General features: G+C 38.5%; 2 gene segments (V, D, J or C); both read right to left on the bottom strand.

Annotated features, from left to right (window-relative positions):
- Positions 1-3678: 3678 nt before the first annotated feature.
- LOC124090456 (T cell receptor alpha variable 22-like) lies at positions 3679-4488 on the bottom strand. The segment is given in 2 exon segments: positions 3679-4199; positions 4394-4488. Coding segments are annotated over 2 exon segments (573 nt in total).
- Positions 4489-18930: 14442 nt separating this feature from the next.
- LOC131424026 (T cell receptor alpha variable 22-like) lies at positions 18931-19639 on the bottom strand. The segment is given in 2 exon segments: positions 18931-19319; positions 19517-19639. Coding segments are annotated over 2 exon segments (441 nt in total).
- Between the last annotated feature and the right edge of the window lie 258 nt (positions 19640-19897).

Genomic DNA, 19897 nt, shown 5'->3' with positions numbered 1-19897 from the left:
AGTCTTGGAGTAGTTATCTTGATTAATCATAAGAATTTTCCAAATTGTTTTTTCAATTTAATTTATTAGATATTCAAAATTTTTTAACAACTTCAATTCTGAGCACAATAATTGAAAGTGATGACATTACTCAAATGCAAGACTGTGAACTGATTTTTTTTTTACTGGGTATTGAACTCAGGGGACTCCACCACTGGGCCACATCCCCAGCCCTATTTTGTATTTTATTCAGAGGTAGGGTGTCACTGAGTTGCTTGGCACCTTGCCTTTACTGAGGCTGGCTTTGAACTCAAAATCCCCCTGCCTCCGCCTCTTGAGCTACTGGGATTACAGGCATGAGCCACCACACCTGGCTATGAACAAAATTTTTGATAATTTCTAATTGGGATAAGTGATGCAACTCATATGGAAGCTCTTAAAATATGCTAGAACAAATATAGCTTAGTTAGAAATATAAATTTTATTAAATCAAGGTTTGACATTTCTAGGGAATCAATTTTTCTAACATGAATTATCTTTGTGTACAACTCAATTTCCTGTGTCTGAATTTAATTTTAAATTTAAATTAATATATCAAAATTTTTATGTTTCCACAGATGTTTTCTATAACCAGTGGATATCTGATAACTTGGAAGAGGTTCCACAATTTGTATATAATTCAGAATGCTTTTTCATGCATCCTAATCCTGTATTTTAAATTAATTTTAAAATTATCATTCTTAGGAAAATTTAGTTCATTCAAAAGTTCACATGAAAATGGCTTTCTTCTCCATCAGGCTACTATCTTTACATATAATTCCTATATCTAATCAGGAAAACAATCCCATTCACAATTGTCTCAACAAAAATAAAATACCTAGAAATAAATTTACCCAAAGAGGTGAGAGAACTGTATCATAAAAACTATAGAACACTGAAGAAAGAAATTGAACAAGACACTAACAATGAAAAGAACACCATGTTCATGGATATGCAAAAATAATACTGTCAGAAAGATGATACTACCAAGCACATTATACAGATTCAATGCAATGCCTGTTAAATACAAATTCATGGAATTTGAAGAAATAAAAATGTCCTAAAATTCATTTGGAAGGGTAAGACATCCACAGTAGCCAAAGCGTTTCTAAAGGGGCAGGGGGAGCAATACTGGAAGCATGACAATACCTGACTTGAAGTTATACTACAGAGCCATAGTAACAAAAACTGCATGGTACTGGCATAAAAACAGACACATAGACCAATGGAAAAAACTAGAAGATACAGAAAAAAAAGCCCACATGGAGAAAGTCATCTGATCCTTGAGAGAGGCACCGAAAAGGTAGACTTTTTAACAAATGGTGCTGGGAAAACTGGATATCCATATGTAGAAGAATAAGACTAGATTCCTATCTCTCTCCCTGCCCACCCCCAAAACAAATCCTCACAATGGCTCAAATCAGGAATTAAACCAGAAAATATGCAATATATATATATATATATATATATATATATATATATATATATATACACACACACACACACACACACACACACACTGAAGTTTTAGTCAGCCATAAAGGAAATTATGAAATTATGTCATAATTATGAGATTATGTCACTTACAGGAAAATTGATGGAAGTGGAGAACATTAGGTTAAGTGAAATTAGCCAAATTCAGAAAGTCAAGGGTCATATGTTTTCTCTCATCTGTGGAAGCCACAGATGAAAAGGAAGAGAAAGGCTGGGGTGGGGATCTCATGAAAACCAAAGGGACATCAGTAGAAGAAAGGGACCAGAGGAAGGGAGGAGGAAAGTGAAAGAAAAATACTAGGGAATGATAATGGCCAAATTATATTTTTATATTGTGTGCATGAATAAATATGTAATAATAAATCCACTGCATATATATATATAATTATAATGCACCAATGAAAAATGGAAAGAATTTAAAAAGAGATACCACAATAAAATTTAAAATTCAATTATGCTATGCAAATAATAGTACAACAGCATGAATAGGAATAGATTCTGAAAAGTCATTCCTTAATACTACCACTCCATCAATTGCTTTTTTCTTTGTGTTTCCTCACAGACCTTTCAAAGGAAGATCTTACTTTTACCTGATACATTCTTGACAGAGTTATGTGATCGCAGCACATGAAACCTTCAGTATATGAGCATTTTTCAATAAAAGTGAGGATTTGATATGTTTTAATCTAATGTTTTCAGCTTTAATTCAACACTTAGTAATAATATTGTCCTTCTTGTTAGGTAGACTTCATATTTGCTATGTTAATGACTGTCTAATATGCTATCAAATGACAGATTATTTACTCATGAAAATATAATAATAGGCATTCCTATTTCTAAGCCTGTGCATAATAACTCTGCTCTATGGCATCAATTTTCAAAACCAGGTGTATAAATTCAAAGGATTCTAAAATGCTTTATTGCAATGTCCACACATATGCATTCATTTTGTAAAAATTTACTAGCAACACTGATTGCCATCCACAGACATCAGGAATCCTTAGAATACACCTGCTCTGGGAATAGGCTAGACCAACTGCTCAGCTCATAGGCTGCCCACTGTGTTCTTCAACCGCAAGTCACATGTATCCTTTTCCTGAAGCCCCAGGTGTCTCCTCTTCTCATGCACATGCTCCATTTTCATATCAGATTCATTTACAAAACATAAGTTGAAACACAAAATTATTAAGAATTTCAAGATAGCAACAGCACAATATTATGTCAAGCTCCAGACCCTTCCTGAGTGCCAGGCCCTGAGAACTGTCTGGGTCTCATTCCTGGAAAGCTGGTCCTGCTCCAAGCTTCACTGGAGTTGCCCAGCTGTCCTTGTGTTAATCTCATGGACTCACCCCTTCCTAGGCAATTCTGCACATTGACACAAAGAACTGGCAATGCTGAGAACCTATTTACATTGCAAGTAATACACATGCAGGTTTAAACTTGGGGGTTGGTAGTAAGAATTCTTGATAGGTGGCCAAAGAAAATAAAGATTGCTTTTGAGGTAATGCTGGAAGATTTCTTCTCTCTTTCCCAGACCCTATATGTTGTTAGAAAATCATGAGTAACAGATTCATTCAGAATGCAAGGAAGAGCAGAGGATTTTCATCAACAAACAAAAGGAAAGTTTAATGAGATTTACTTTAAAGGGTGCTATAGGGAAATAATTAAATGGATATTTTCATCAGTGATGTATGTGAACACATTGTAGAACTCTATCCATAGACATCTTTTGCATTTGGGAGTCTTCTGTACTGGCTCTCTCAAAACACAAACTTTAATACCAGATTTCCTGAGCAGGAATCCCACCCAAGCTTCACTAGCTTGAACCATAAAGTGAGCTCAAGCAAGTTACTTTTCTGCTATAATCCTGACACTCAAAAATAAGAAGGAATTTTTCATTATATTTTCAGAGTTTCCTGGGGTGAGAAATTCTGAATACAAACATTACATATGTACAAGATAACTAATATCACATTGAATTACCCTTATGTTGGAAATTGAACCATCTGCATTCTAGTTGGAACACTGGGATATCTCTTTTCTATTTGTTAACATGCATACATTTTTCAAGCATTTTTCATCACAGTTATTTAGATGTCATTTACAAGCTCAGCCAGGGGATCAGTTTTAACAGTGCTTGTGGCCCTGACATCCTTATCAGTTGCTTCAATACTTCCTTATTAGAAATTTTTCCTGCAAAGGATTTCTGTGTGGAAAAGGGTCCAACCCAACTTGGATGACAGTGCTGAGGAGTCTCCTGTTAGCAGAGGTGACAGTGTTATGACAGGAATCAGGACACCCATAGCTGTGCAGAGGCTGCTGTGAAAGTCCTCCCTGAGAGAAGAGGCTGTGGCTGCAGGTGCAGCTGAAGTTTGGGGACAGGCTGCAGGTGCCCTGGGAGCACTGTGCCTCTGCTGCACAGAGGTAGGTGCCTGAGTCTTCCAGCTGAGAAGTCGAAATGATCAGGGTGCTGTAGCGCTCCTTAGAATTCATGGTTGCCTTTAACCTTCCCTCCTGCTTTGTCCCCGGAGTCAGGAAAAACAGACTCCTGAGGCTGCCCCCAGGATTCTGTCGGAACCACTGCACACTGGTCATGGTGGTGGAAAAATTGCACCTCAGAGTGGAGCTGGTTCCCTCCTGGAGCCTCAGGGCTGAAGGACTCTGCTCCACCTGCTGCCCTCTCACCCCTGCTTGGAAGAGAAAAGCAAACACAGATGATGTCACTGGGGAATCCATGACCAACTTACACACCTGTAGAATATCCCAGGACACACCCTGAGGATGGAGCACAGGGAGGGGGCTTGGTGCCAGCTCTCCCTGCCCTCCCTCACACTGTCAGCCCTACAGCACCCCATCCCCATCTGGGAGGAACCCGACTCACAGCAAAGCTGCACCCACAGAAGCCCCAGCAGAGCCCCCAGTCCCCTCTGCATGGCTGCTGGCCTGGCTGCTGGGTCTTCTTCCTGCTTTGCAGGTGTCAGGTCTTGGGCCAGACAAGCTTGTTCTTCCAGGCAACAGGTTCCACCTGACTCCCTGAGCACCAGTCACAGCTGAGCTCTGTCCTGCCCCCTAACAGGGAGCTCCACCCCCAGTGGCCCAGAGAGACATCAGTGCAGTGGGTAGGGGGCCATGTTTCCAATGAATGAAGATAAAAGTGCTTGATTTTGTTTGGTTTTTTATTTGTCTTCCTCATACAGCTGATGTAAGGGAAGTTTGTGGGAATACATGAGGAAGGACAATGACACTTTAGGGAGCAACCTATGTCTCAATTGGATTAGGAAGAACCTTTAAGAATCACAGGAAAAGTGAGCCTTTTTCTCAAATTATGTGTTTAATAGAAATTTTGAGAAACCAATTATATGAAAATTCTGATCAAGGAAACTGTTTGATAGCATGCGATGAGCATTAAGAAATTAAAACCAGGGCTGGGGATGTGGCTCAAGCGGTAGCGTGCTCGCCTGGCATGCGTGCGGCCCGGGTTCAATCCTCAGCACCACATACAAACAAAGATGTTGTGTCCGCTGAAAACTAAAAAATAAATATTAAAAAAAAAGAAATTGAAACCATTTCTTGAAATACGGATCTCTGTCTGCATCAAAAATGTTTCCAACAAGAGTTTCATTGATTTAAAGGAAAAGAGGACATGCACATGATGTCCACCACGTTTTAGTCTTTACCTCTCCCACCCTTCTGCTGTCCAGTCCTTTCCCCCACACCCTGCAGGCCACACATTGCTGCCCAAATCAATATGCCCTCTCCATTTCTTCTTCTAGTTTTGTTCTTCATTTTTCATCTTTGCTTCTCACTCATTTATTCTTGTTCCTTCTAGTCTCAAAAAAGGTTTACAAAAGGATTGTCTATCAAGAATATTGGAATAATTTATTTGTCAGTGTATTTCAAGAATTTTTGTAATAAAACAAAAAAACTGAAACCATGTTCTGGAGATATTTTCTAACAGACCTCCATCCTCATATGCCAAGTTAAATTCCAAATCCCTGAACTGTGCTCAGAAAATCATCCTCCCAGTGGATTTACAGAGAACAGATCCAATAAATACAGATACTGTCTCCAGCTTTCTGAGATTTTATGTAGAATGAAAGAGCTGAAGACCTGAGATGAACTTGCACAAGCACAACTGGCCCCCTAGCTGTCTGTGATCTGACTGGCTCATGTTCTCTGGTCTCACCTGCTGGGAATCCGCAGGAGTCTTCCTCCTGCAGCCTGGAGCGCCCCCTAGTGGAACGATTACATTAATGTAGGTCACTTAGGACCAACCAAGTCCTCAGCAGTCACTGGACCCAGCCCCACACACTGCATGGTCCCTGATGTAGGAAATGCAGATGGCCAGAAAACAAATTAACAGCCTAGAGTCAGTGGGGATAAAAATTAACCACCTTCACGGGAGAAGAAGTAGCTCAGTGGTAGAGCAAATGGTATAAGGCTTTGGGTTCAAACCCCAGCAAAAAAAGAAAAGAGAAGAAAACTTTTGAAATGCCATTTTATAGATACTGCATTTTAAATAAGTTAGCAGTTATCCTGCACTATTCATTATATTTCTCCAATGTAGTTCAAAATAAATCCATAAACATCCATTCAAGATATACTGGGGGTGAATAAAAAGAATATTCAAAGGAGAGGAGACACTCGTTTATAGTCTATTGAAAAAGACAAAAGTACACATATCTGTAATATAATCAAAGTGTGTGATCCTGAGAGGAGTGTACACTGAAACTATGATCCCAGAGGCAGGAGAGGACCTGTGCATGGGATCATCACAGGTCTGAAGAAGGTGAACATTTTCTCCTCCCTCCCCTGCCTTGTTATGAGAAGGATAGGCAAGACTATAGATAACCCTTTATGATGGATTTAATGACTTCTTATTGGCTTTAACATAATAAAAATCATGAATATAGGAATTATTGAAAATCATAAAACACCACATATGGACCAAAGTCCCCTCTAACTTCCCCTACAATCCTGGCCCTTTCATCACTCATCACCCCAACTCTCCCTTCATCTTTCAATCTGCAGGTCAAGCTCCCAGCCATTTTACTGTCAATTTAAAATCATGTACCAAATATGTGAAACAACAGGCAACATGTAGTATTTCATTAATAGTTTTTTGCTTAATACAATATGATACATCTTGTGCATAACTTTCTGTAACTTGCTTTATGAACTGAATAATAGATACATTAATTTAGCACAGATAGGTTCTGCTGCTACCTTGCATCACATTATGGCTTGTCTAGTTTGCAAAACCCTTTCTCTGTTGATGAACACTCAAGTTGTTGCTGATTATTTGCTATGAAATATAACACATCAGTAAACTCTGCAAGGCATTCCTCTTTATTCATATGTGGCCATTTTTCGCTAGAGACAGGACATGGAGTAATAAAATGGTAAGTCCATGTGGCCAGCAGGTGAAAAGTATCAGGAAGGGGGAAGTCCAGACACAATGGCTTTTATGAGGAAGAGAGTGAATTCATGTTCTGATTATCATATGGATGGCTTTTGTTTTATTGCTTTTCTTATTTGTGCATTGGAGCTGTAGTTTCTCAGCACATTTGAGAAACTCTGAAATGACTATCCTACACATAGCTGGTGTGTGGGTTCCACCAGCCAGCCCCTGAGATGGTTCTGAAGATAGTAAATCAGCTAGGAAAGAAGTAGAATATGCAAGGAGAAAATGCAATAGAATAACACTGTGGAAACAAAAATAATAATAATATAGGGCATAGAAAAAATATAGTGTTTATGTGATGACATACATGTGCATATATAATTTAAGAGTAATTATCATAAAACATAAGAACAGGAATATTCTCTGCACTTTCTAAAATGTTGAAAAATGAAAAATTTATTAATGGATCAGAAAATAGACTTTGAAAAAGGAAAGGAAAAACCAAGAGTATACCAGGCAACTCAACCCATCAATAATCAAAACATACATAAAAAGAGATTATCTGATTGAATCAAAACTAAAAATTTTTTCCATACTGCTTGTGAAAATGTGAAACAACCAAGAAAGCAAAACATCTAGAATGGAATTCTTCCTGGTGCCTCTGTGTGTGAGGACTGAAGCTATGTTCCGCATTCACATCCACTAAACCCCCCACACCCACCAGAGAGGTATATCCCATGAGCAGGCCCATTCTGCTGGTGGAGGAGAAACGCAAGAGGAGAAGAGCAAGTTACTCAGCTACATCATTACTTCCTGCACAGGTGCCATCTGTGACTACACAGGGAAAAAGACTAAGGTTAAAAAGTTAGTATTCAGACAGAAAATAGAATTGGGAAAGAAAAGAAAATAGGCAGGAACAAACTACAAAGAATAATTGAAGACAGCTGCAGAAAACAAGGAAATTAAAAATGAGAAAATTTTCTGGAGCCTAGTGGCTCCAGAAACTGAGGCAAGAGGATCTCAAGTTCAAAGCCAGCCTCAGCAACAGTGAGGCGCTAAGCAACTCAGCAACTCAGTGAGACCCTGTCTATAAATAAAATATAAAATAGGGCTGAGGATGTAGCTCAGTGGTTGAGTGCCCCTGAGTTTAATCCTCAGTACCCACCCCCAAAAAATGAGAAAATTTCATACCTTGAGATAGCAGAGGAGAAAGAAGACACATCCAAATAACAACTTTCAAATTTTTATCACTGATCTCTATAATTCCAATATTTTATAATTTGGAATGTTTTAGGAATTATTCATCATTGTATGTTCCTAGTTCCTCTAGAAACACACTTAGGAGAAGACAGGGACGCCTCCTCATCAAAATTATATCTGATCATTGTGTATATCCATAGAATGTTGGATTAGGGAGACCTCAACAGGTGCTTGGAGAGTTATTATGAACTCAGTTGTGTTCCACCCAAAATTTGTATGTCGAAGCCCTGTCCTGAGAATCATAGAATGTGATGGTATTTAAAGACAGCATCTTTAAAGAAGTAATTAAGGTAAATGAAGGTGGGCTCCACATCAAAATGACTGATGTTCTTAGCAGAAGAGGACTTTTGGGCACAGACTTGCACATCATCAGTGGAAGACTGCATGATGACTCAGTGAGAAGTGTCACCTCACACCAAGGAGAGAGGCCTCAGGAGAACTAATCCTGCTGACACATTGACCTTGGTCTTCCAGCCTCCAGAACTGAGAGCGATAAATCTCTCCTGCTTGAAACAGAGTCTGTGGCTATTTGTTATGGCAACCCTAGAAAATTAATCAAAGAGTAAAATTTCAATATCCTATTATATGGAGCAGATCACAAATACAGTTTGTAATCCAAAGTATATATGCAAACTATCTCAACATTTTAACATCCTACTTACAGGCCCATGTATTAGTGCACTCACTTTTTTTCTAAATAAAAGGGCTTCCATACCTTTGATATCTCCATAAAAATTATATCTGGAGCCCTAATTATCCTAACAACTGTGGAGGAGGTTTAGGGAAATGAGAGTATTCCACATGATAGTATAATGGGAGGTTTATGTCATTATGCATTTGTCCAAACCCAGATGATAAAAGGTGACCCATAAATAACTGTGGACATTGGTATGATGTGGGAGTGTAGTTCACTGCTGTATCAAGTGTACCACTCTTGGGGAGGCTGGGGCAAGACCATGAAAAGCAAGGGAATTTGTGAGACAGCTCTGTAACCTCCTTTCAATTTTGTCATCACCTAAAACTACTCGAAAAAATAAGACTTTAAAAAAATAGAAGAGGTTGTGTAAATATATGATGGGTGGACAAATGTGGGTGTGAAGACCAGAGACAAAAGCATTAAAAACAGGCAGAGATACAAATGGAAACTATGCAGAAAATATAAATGACTTAAAATGAAACTCCATCTGATTCATAATTAAATTAATTTTATACCACAGAAAAATGAAAGTCTGACAAGAAAAGTCAAAAAGTGTGGTAATGCACAAGATTTATGGAAAATAGATATTCTGTTTAATCACCAAGTACACTGTCAACACAAACACACACACACACACAGCACTGGCACCATGTTCTCCAGTGGTTCAAGGTAACTGGTGCTTCTGACTCCTAAACCTTCCATGAAGGCACAGCACACAAGCGATGCTCCTTGGTGGCCTCTCTTGTGAGACACAGATTCCATCTTCAATTGGCCTGTGATGCAAATTTTTCCATAAATTTCTCACTCTCTAAGACTTGGTGGACACCACAGCCATCATCTTCTTTTCTATATTTTGAGTGTTTACGCCCTTTGGAGATTCTTCACTGCCTTTCTAATAGGATTTCATTAAGAAGGAGAATAAAAATTATGTATGCTTAACCTTCCACAGACACTGCAAACTGACTCATGTGGGCCTTCTCGGGAAACAAACGAAGTATGTAACTGGCCAGGGCCACTCATATTTATGGGTCATTTCTTCAATTATGCATCTGTTCCCTCCCTTTCCTTTGAATATCAACCTGTGGCTACCAAAAGAGGTGCCCTTATCTGCAGGAGAAAATTCCCTTCCCTCTCATTGTACTGTTGCTGCTGTGAGATCTCTTCCTCTTCCTGTCTGCTCTTCCCTTCCTTTTTTATTAGCAATCTTGGATTTCTGGGTTAGGAGCTCTAGTTCTATCACCTGTCCTTCCACTCTCTGTTAGGGAGACCTTATGCAGATGCCACCTCAATAAAGGCACATTTGTCGCAATAAAAATATAACAAGCTACAGCAATATCTACCAGGGTGACCTGGAACAACATGTGGGGTCTGGGCTTTGTCTGCAAGGATGAGCAAAGACACCACTTCATTTTTTGAGTGATTTTACCTTGGAATTATTTTGGCTCTGCATGAGGAACTAATGCTGTCAGATTTTGTTTTCACTTTTACTAGCGAAGAGCTGAGTGTGGGTGACGTCCACTCCTTCTTCTGCTGCTGCTCTAGATGTTTGCATGATTTTGCATCAAGAAAAGAAATGGAGCAGCACACACACCATAGACTGTGCTGAAAACAGAGTGAAGCCCAGAGGCAGATGCTCAGCAGCCAGACCCCTGGTTGCTGCTCAGAGTTTGTGCTCAGCTCCCCCTGCAGTTTCTGCCACTGTGTCACCCAGAGCACAGTAGTACACAGCCGCGTCTGACTCTTGGACAGAGGCTTTCTCCAAGTGGAAGGATGTGGCTCCTTTATTGTATGTGGCTTCAAAACCTTTGTTGCTGACCTTATCATTGGCCTTCACAGCTTTCAGGAGGAGCTGTAGACCTTTTCCAGGGTATTGAACATACCAGAAAAGAGTAGGGTACGCTGATGTTGTGGCTGAGTAAGTACAGTTTATAGTCAGCAAAACCCCTTCTGACATGGTCACTTGGCCTTCCATCTGAGTCACTGAGTCTCCATGGGTCCTTCCTGAGGGAAAGGAAATCTGGTTCACATTGATAATAAAACTCTTAGAAAACTTTATGATTAAAAACTTTGCTGGCATCATAGAAGAAAGAGTCCAAATTTAAAAAGGCATTTTACTTACCAACTATCAAGAGCATCACCATCACTATGCCTAAAGAAGCATTCATCTTTAGAGAGTCAACTAAATAATGCTCTTGATTCTTAACATGAAGAATGTTGAAGTGAAAAGATGAGCCTAATGTTGCAATTCACACAGGAAGTGAGCTAGTGTTAGGAAGCTGCACCCCCTGGTGGGCAGGGCCTGAACAGGGGAGGATGATTTCTTGGACTTCTTCCAGAATTTAGAGATATGTCCTCATCCCTCATCATCTAAATGCACATCTGTCTTTAGGTGGCCCTTGTAAATTTAAGGCACAGCTATCATAACATATAAAAACTTCTTTATGCTTAGGACTCTATCTGGCATTGATATGCATTAGTAGAGCATGCCAGAGTATCTCTGCAGCCCAGAAGATATTGATATGGGCATTTTAATACAGACTATTATAAGCACAGGAATCAATTGTGGGCCAACCTATAATCCACGGGAAGTCATTACTGAAGTAACAAGAAGTCATTGTTGAGAGATACAGCATTTTTCAGCACTGTATCCCACATGTAGAGTAGTAACTGACATTTACTAGGTGCATAATTTGCATTTGTTAAATGAAGGGAAAAAGAATGAAAGTTGGCCTTGGTTAAGGAGTCACTACTATGGGAAAGATCATTATTTCCTCTGTTCTAAACTAGTATCCATTTTAAGAAATGTTGTCTTTTTAATAAAAGCTTTCAAAAGGAGAAAGTAATACTATCTAATCAATACACAAAGACTCAAGAATTTCAAAATGTTATTGTTTATTCTAAGATAGAAATCAATCAAGTTATCAAGAGAAGTGTGAGACGTGTTAGTCAGTGCAGCTCTTTTCACCTGCCTATGGACATAATAATATTCTTTTCAGTACCTGTCCAGTTGCCTATCTTGGCAGAAACAGAAGAAAAAAATTAAACTTTCTTTACTAAAATGTTCAGAATGAAACTTTTGGACATTGAGTCCTGTTGTAAAGGTCCCCTTATATTCTCAATTTAATTTTTCCAGCTCAACTCTGTTCATAAAGGACAGGCTAGACACCAAAGTTTAGTCACTAAGTTATTAAATCTCTGAATTCATGTTTTTCCTTTTGTTTCAACTGGGAACCTAGATGAGCCACAGAAATATGCTCAGGTCTGCAGGAAAAGTGTTCTGTGTGAGCCCAGAAACCACCCTAGAACAGCTGATCATGGCATCAGCAATTGTGAAAAAACCTTCATTTCCTGTGAACACTAACGATAAGGATATGCCCTAGAGACATCACTCCTCAACATGGCAAAGAACACAGACCCATTGCCTATCGTCACCCATTTCTTGCTCAATTAGTCAAAGCTTATCCTTTGGATGGGTTGAAGCATATTCAGATCTTATGTTGGACTCTCCATCACATCTGATGCTATCAATTACAGTACAATTGTTTGGTTCCCTAAAAACACCCAACATTTTTGTACTAGGAGGTTTGCTAATTATTAGATACTACTGATTTCTTCTCATAATATTCAACTTATTAGGAAATTAGGAAATTTTATGACTGCCTTTCTGTCATTCAAGAATTATCCATAACCAGAATGGATACTTTATACTATCATGCAAATTTTTGAATGAATTTTTTTTAAATATTTACTACTTTTCAGTTGTAGTTGGACACAATATCTATCGATCTATCTATTTATTTTTTTTATTGTTTTATTTTATTTATATGTGGTACTGAGGATTGAACCCAGGGCCTCACCCATGCTAGGCAAGTGCTCTACCACTGAGCCACAACCCCAGCCCCGAATTCTTTTTTAATAAGTCTTATGTTAAATATTGAAAAGTGCAATAACAGGCAGGACACACGACTACTATTCCAAACTACAGTATGAAATTCCCTCTGAGTACAAAGGCAAAATTAGTTCATGTTGCTGAACTTGTGGCTTCTTCTTCAGCAGGTCAAATTATAAAACAAAAATATGCATATACCATGGTGTCAAAATGTTTTAATGCAACTCAAAACTTCCAAATGCTACAAAGACAATGAAGTTTCTTAATCTCTTTAACCTTCTCTTAACCTATGCATCTCATATGTCTCTATTGAAAATAGAATAATTTGAATAGTATTACATATACTATATGTATAATAATATTTAGTATACTATACTTATTATTTATATATAGTATATAAATAGTATTACATATATAATACTCTTGTATATACTATTATATATATAATACTATTGTAAGTACTATTATATATATATATAATACTATTTATATACTATATATAATACTATATACTTGGAATAGTACCAAATACTTGAAATACTTTATTCTTCATGCTACTCAAAAACTTTTTTGTCCTGAAGACAAAGACCCACAGTTTAAGAGAGACTGTAGAAACTGGGGAAGGGGTGATGCTCGAGCAGATGATCGTGCTCAATTAAACACACCTTTCTGATGAAAGTCCTACTGAAAACTCCACAAGTTCTTTTTGGATGCAAAAATTTTGTTCCCAGTTGTGCAAAGAAACACTACAAGTGGCTGATTAGTTTGGTGAATGAGGACAAGATATTACCAAATCCAGAAAGGCCTCCTGGAGGAGTCAAATGATCTCCAGTGAATACTTCCTAAGGTCCCCAGAGACAACCCATCACAGCAGGGACATATTGGCTGCAATGATAAATGAACCCTTGTAGGAAAAATTTTCTAGCATAGCAGGAAGTGTGGTAAGTTCATGCATTTCCTGCAATCAACAAGATCCCATAAAAACTGTAAAGATGGGGTCTTAATAGGAATATGTCCATTTAAATATCTTCCAAAGGATTTTATAAAATTGCATTTCTTGCATGATATATATTATAACAGCACTTATTTTTATTGGTGACATGTATTGAAGCACTCTCCTATCAAACAGCCACTCACAATGACTAAAAATCAATGTGGATTTGTTTTTTCTTCCTATGTGACTTCATTTATCCACATACAGGGAGCATATTTTTCTGAAATAGTTATGTAAGGTTTTGCCCTTACTGAGAAATTTCTCTTTCCTTATCCCCTCCCTATCCTTTGAAAATGTGAAACCAAAATATGAAACATTAAAACTAAAAATAATTATTGTAGCAGATATGTTTTAACCCACCAGGCATTGGTAATGCATTTTTCCCTTAGCTTTCATGGGTCTGCATTGTTTCTCCTTGCAAAGTTATATGTCATCTGACTATGAACTGGTCACCAGCAGGTACATGTAATTCCCAAATTATACACATCCCATTCTTGTACAAACTGAGCTAGATAAACCAATTCATGGTACTCCATCCTTTCATCAACATGCCAACATGTTGCCTTCCTTGGCCTATCATATTAATTGGCCTTTACATGACCTAAACCAAATGACCTGGTATTCTTAAAGCAATAACAGAAAAAATACTGTCTCTGAATGTTATCAAAATGATCTTATTGGATTCTATTGACTACCAATTCGGCAAATAAAGCACCAAATAAATGCAACCAAATTCATCTTTGTTTGCATTCTACCAACTAGTATGACATCCATAGTTAAATGGCAGTATCTTTGTTATTCACATTTACTATCTTATTAGCTATCTTATTCAAAGAGTCTCCAGGAGCTGACAGTCCATGGAAGATGAGCACTGACCAAGGGTCATTAAAGTAAATGTGTCCTTGCATAAAATACAGTGTATCCATGATTATTAGAACAAAATTCTCCAGATGATTGGAATTACTGGAAGTCATATTCTCTTATATAGTCCTTTGTTTTTATCCTTTTAGGGGAATTTTCTCACTTTAATGTATAATGCTATATATTTCTAAATTATTCTACTTTTTTTCCTCCTACTAATGTAATAAACTTGCTTAGGAGTAGGATTTACTGGAGGCAATAGCCATACTAATGCTATAATTCAGCTCTGCAAACAAGCATAAAGAATTGTTGGATGTGTCATTTAATGCTAAGAATATCCATATAATACCATGAATATTATAATATTTTACTGCCACAAATATCCATATAATAGCAATTGTTGTCATTGACTAAATTAATATCCTCAGTTAGTATAAAATGAATTTTTATTAACAAAATCAGGCTTTAATTGTTAGAAAAATATCTAGTGATAAAATTTTAAGATAGAGTTGGTGCAGTTAAATTTACATGACAACCTGATTATAGGATTTGGTATAATCTTCAAAAGAACCTCTTCATTACTCATTGCCAAAATATTGTACAGAACTAGAAATCAAATGTTCAAAGAATCTAAACACTTAAAATGATGGTTGTTTTACTCAAAGTGGATCAAGAACCTAGGAATTAGACCAGAAATCCTGCATCTAATAGAGGAAAAAGTAGGCCCAAATCTTCATCATATTGGATTAGGCCCCAACTTCCTTAACAAGACTCCTAAAGTACAAGAAATAAAATCAAGAATCAATAAATGGGATGAATTCAAACTAAAAAGTTTCTTCTCAGCAAAGGAAACAATCAATGAGGTGAAGAGAGAGCCTAATAATTGGGACCAAATTTTTACCACACGCACATGAGACAAAGCACTAATCTCCAGGATATATAAGGAACTCAAAAAACTTAACACCAGAAAAATAAATAACCCAGTCAGTAAATAGGCTAAGGAACTGAACAGACAGTTCTCAGAAGAAGATATACAATCAATCAACCAATATATGAAAAAATGCTCAACATCTCTAGCAATTAGAGAAATGCAAATCAAAACTGTTCTAAGATTTATTCCCACTCCAGTCAGAATGGCAGTTATCAAGAATACAAACAGTAAGTGTTGGTGAGGATTTGGGGGAAAGGCACACTCATACATTGCTGGTAGGACTACAAATTGGTACAACCAATCTATAAAGCAATATGGAGATTCCTTAGAAAAGTTGGAATGGAACCACCATTTGACCCAGCTATCCCACTCCTTCTTCTATACCCAAAGGACTTAAAAACAGCATATTAGAGTGATGCAGCCACATTCAATGTTTATAGCAGCACAATTCACAATAGCTAAACTGTGGAATAAACCTCGATGCCCTTCAACAGATGATGGATAAAGAAAATGTGGTATATATACACAATGGAATACTACTCAGCATTAAAGAGAATAAAATAATGGCATTCGCAGGTAAATGGATGGAGTTGGAGAAGTAATATGGTCCTACACTGATGAAGCAGCACACACAATTTACAAAGGAAGAAGTGAGGAAACACAGTTTCCTTCTATTCCAATTCAAGTGCTAGATAACCATATTATACTCACTTGTTTCATAGAGTTTCTGCCTTTGTAAAGTGATATTGGACTAAATGTTTTCTAAGAATTTTTCTAGTGTGAAATTCCTTTGCACAATATGACAGAGAAAATATTTCTCGAGGACTAGTTATTTAAAACATGGAATGGTATGACAGTGGAGAAAAGTTGTCCAGCACCATGGAACTCCAAAATCATTTTCACATTCACATGAGTCTTTCTGTGTCTGAGGTTAGCCTAACCAGTCCTTGGGCCTCTTCAGAAGCAAAGATGAATTCCTCTCTGGGTTTTCATTCTTCCTACAACATAACTGCTGGCTGATGGATGAAGGAGAGACTACATCTCCAGTAAAATGGGATAAGATGGGACCCTAAGTAAAAAGATCATCACAGGCAGTGGTATGGGGGTGGATTCCATCAATGATCCATGGATAGATAGGATGCTCTTTTGTGAAGATCTATTTCTTATGTTTATATCTGCAGTGTATCATGTCACTCTTGAAGGAAACACACACAAACACTTGAGCAAATTGGGGAACCAGGGAGAGAAGGATGAGAAACTAATATGCAAAGCAAAAGACACTTTCTCAAACATCCTGATTACCTTCTGGCTTCAACCACCCTCCATTCAAGTGTTGGTTCAGGGTTCAAGATTCCCAACCAGGGCTGTCTACAATATTCGTGGGACCCAGCACAAATTAAAATTTGGGGTCTCTTTTTCAAACCCAGAAAAAGTGCCATTAATAAATATAATATAGAGCTCCCTTTATAAAATATGGTATTACTTACAGTAGAAAATAGAACTTATAGTGATACAGAAGTAACAATATAAACTTACAAAACAAGGTCATAAGTTTATATGAAAATAACTAAATAACTTTGGAACATGACATCTTCATTACTCATAGGATTTTTCTGGCTTGGGCTTAGTCAATTTAATTTATTAGATTTCCAAAAATTTAATCTTTTAGCAACTTCATTATCAAGCACTATAATTGCAAATGATGTCAGGTGCTCCTTGTAAATGCAAGATTGCAAACTGAATTTCTGATAATTTCCAATTTGGAGAAATGATGCAATAGGTACAGGGGCTTTTAAAGGTATTTTATGTGCTATGACAATGTTAGCATAGATATCTGATAAACTAGATTGAAATATAAATTTTAGTAAACCTATGAATGATGTTTCTCTTGAAACACTTTTTGTATTATTTAACTCCTCATACAAATCAGTTTCATATGAGTCTGAATTTAATTTTAAATTTAAATTAATACAACAGCATTTTAATGTTTCCTCCAACATTTTCTGTAATTTGTGGAGGTCTGATCAATGGAATATGGCTTCATAATTTGTATATAATTCAGAATGCTTCCTTAAAGCATCCTATCACTGAATCTTATTGGCTCATTTGAAAAGAATGATTTTCTCCATCAAGCTGCTATCTTCATATTTAATTCCTATTTCTGAGCCTGAGAATATTCATTCTGCAAATGAACAGTCAGAAAGCTCCTAAACTATTTGGGGAGAAGGACGGTGGGGGATACCAGGGATTTGAACTCAAGGGCACTCAATCGCTGAGGCACTTCCCCACCCCTATTTTGTTTTGTTTTGTTTTTATTTAGAAACAGGATCTCACCGAGTTCTTAACTCCTTGCCATTGCCGAGCCTGGCTTTGAACTCACAATCCTCCTGCCTCAGCCTCCAGAGCCACTGGGGTTACAGTCATGTGCCACTGTGCCGGGCTGAGAAAGCTTCTAACTTTTCAAAGGATTCTAACAACTCTCCAAAGTGCTTTATTGCAATGTTCACAAATGGCCTTTCATTTTGTAAAAATTTACTAGCAACGTTGACTTCCAAACATTTTGAGGCACCACAGTACCAGAGAGCATTCACCTGAACTTAGAATAGGTCAAATATCTGCCAGTTCATAGGCTGCCACAGTGACTTTGAGCCTGAGCTTGTATGTGCTCCTGTCCCAAAGCTCTGGATATCTCCTCTGCTCATGCACATGCTCCAGCCTCTTATAAGACTTCACTTCCAAAACACAAACTCAAATCACAATTATTACAAATTTCAAGACAGAGATAGCAGAATGTTAAATCAAGCTCCAGGCCCTTTCTGAGGGCCAGGCCCTGTGGAACTGTACAGGTCACATGCACAGGAAGCTGGTCCTGCTCCCAGTGTCACTGGAGTTGCCCAGTTGCTTTCTCTTAATCTCAGGGTCCCACTACTTTCTAGTCAAGCCCTTATATTCACATGAAAGACAGTGAGTTGTAATCAGATTTGCATTGTAATTGTTCCACATTCAGGTTTAAACTTTGGGTTTTGTTGTGAGAAATCTTGTTATGAGGTTACAACAGATTACTTCATATATTTCCCACATGCTCTCACTTTTCTCCTGGAAAATTGAACAATGTGCAATCAACTACAACACTGAATCATTTTTTTCTATGTGTGAAAAATCATATTTTTCAATACAATAATTTTTGTGTAATTTTACATTTTGCCAGGGAATCTGTTTTAAAAGTACACGGACACTGACATTGTTCTCAGAAGCTTCAGCGATTCCATAAAATAAAGTTTTTCCATGAAAAACATTTTTTAGAAGTAAAAGGGTCCAACCCAAGTGAGATGACAGTGTTGAGAAGTCTCTTGTTAGCAGAGGTGACAGGCTATGACATGAATCAGGACACCCATAGCTGTGCAGAGGCTGCTGGGAAAGTCCGCCCTGAGGCAGAGGCTGTGGCTGCAGGTGCAGTTTGGTGACAGGCTGCAGGTCCCCTGGGAGTACTGTGCCTCCCTGCACAGAGGTAGGTGCCTGAGTCTTCCAGCTGGGAGGTGGAGATGTGCAGGGTGCTGAAGCGCTCCTTAGCATCTGCTGTTGCCTTTAACCTTCCCTCCTGCTTTGTCCCTGAAGCCAGGAAAAACAGACTGATGAGGCTGCCCCCAGGTTTCTGTCGAAACCACTGCACACTTTGCATGGAGGTGGAAAAATTGCACCTCAGAGTAGAGCTGGTTCCCTCCTGGAGCCTCAGGGCTGAAGGACTCTGCTCCACCTGCAGCCCTCTCACCCCTGCTTGGAAAGAGAAAAGCAAACTCAGCTGGTGTCACTGGGGAATCCATGACCAGTTCACAAACCTGCAGAATATCCCAGGACACACCCCTGAGGATGGAGGACAGGGAGGGGGCTTGGTGCCAGCTCTCCCTGCCCTCCCTCACACTGTCTGCCCTGGGACACCCCCAGCCCCATCTGGGAGGAACCTGACTCACAACAAAGCTGCACCCACAGAAGCCCCAGCAGAGCCCCCAGTCCCCTCTGCATGGCTGCTGGCCTGGCTGCTGGGTCTTCTCCCTGCTCTGCAGGTGTCAGGTCTTGGGCCAGACAAGCTTGTTCTTCCAGGCAATAGGTTCCACCTGACTCCCTGAGCACCAGTCACATCTGAGCTCTGTCCTGCCCCTAACAGGGAGCTCCACCCCCAGTGGCCCAGAGAGACAGTAGTGGTGGCTCCAGAATTGGGTGAGGACAGTGCAGGGGTAGGGGGCCATGTTTCAGGTCAATGAAGATAAAAGGACCTATTCTTCTTAAAACAGTTGATTTCAAAGAGATTTATGTGAGTTTGGAGGATAGTGATTTAGAGAAGGAGCAATATC

The sequence above is a fragment of the Marmota monax genome, unplaced genomic scaffold (genome assembly GCF_021218885.2).
Source record: "Marmota monax isolate L192 unplaced genomic scaffold, Marmota_monax_Labrador192_F-V1.1 WCK01_AAM20220418_F8-fsc00017, whole genome shotgun sequence".
In the NCBI taxonomy this organism is placed as follows: domain Eukaryota; kingdom Metazoa; phylum Chordata; class Mammalia; order Rodentia; family Sciuridae; genus Marmota; species Marmota monax.
Note: the sequence above shows the minus strand (reverse complement) of the source record. Positions and strands in the feature narration are given on the sequence as shown.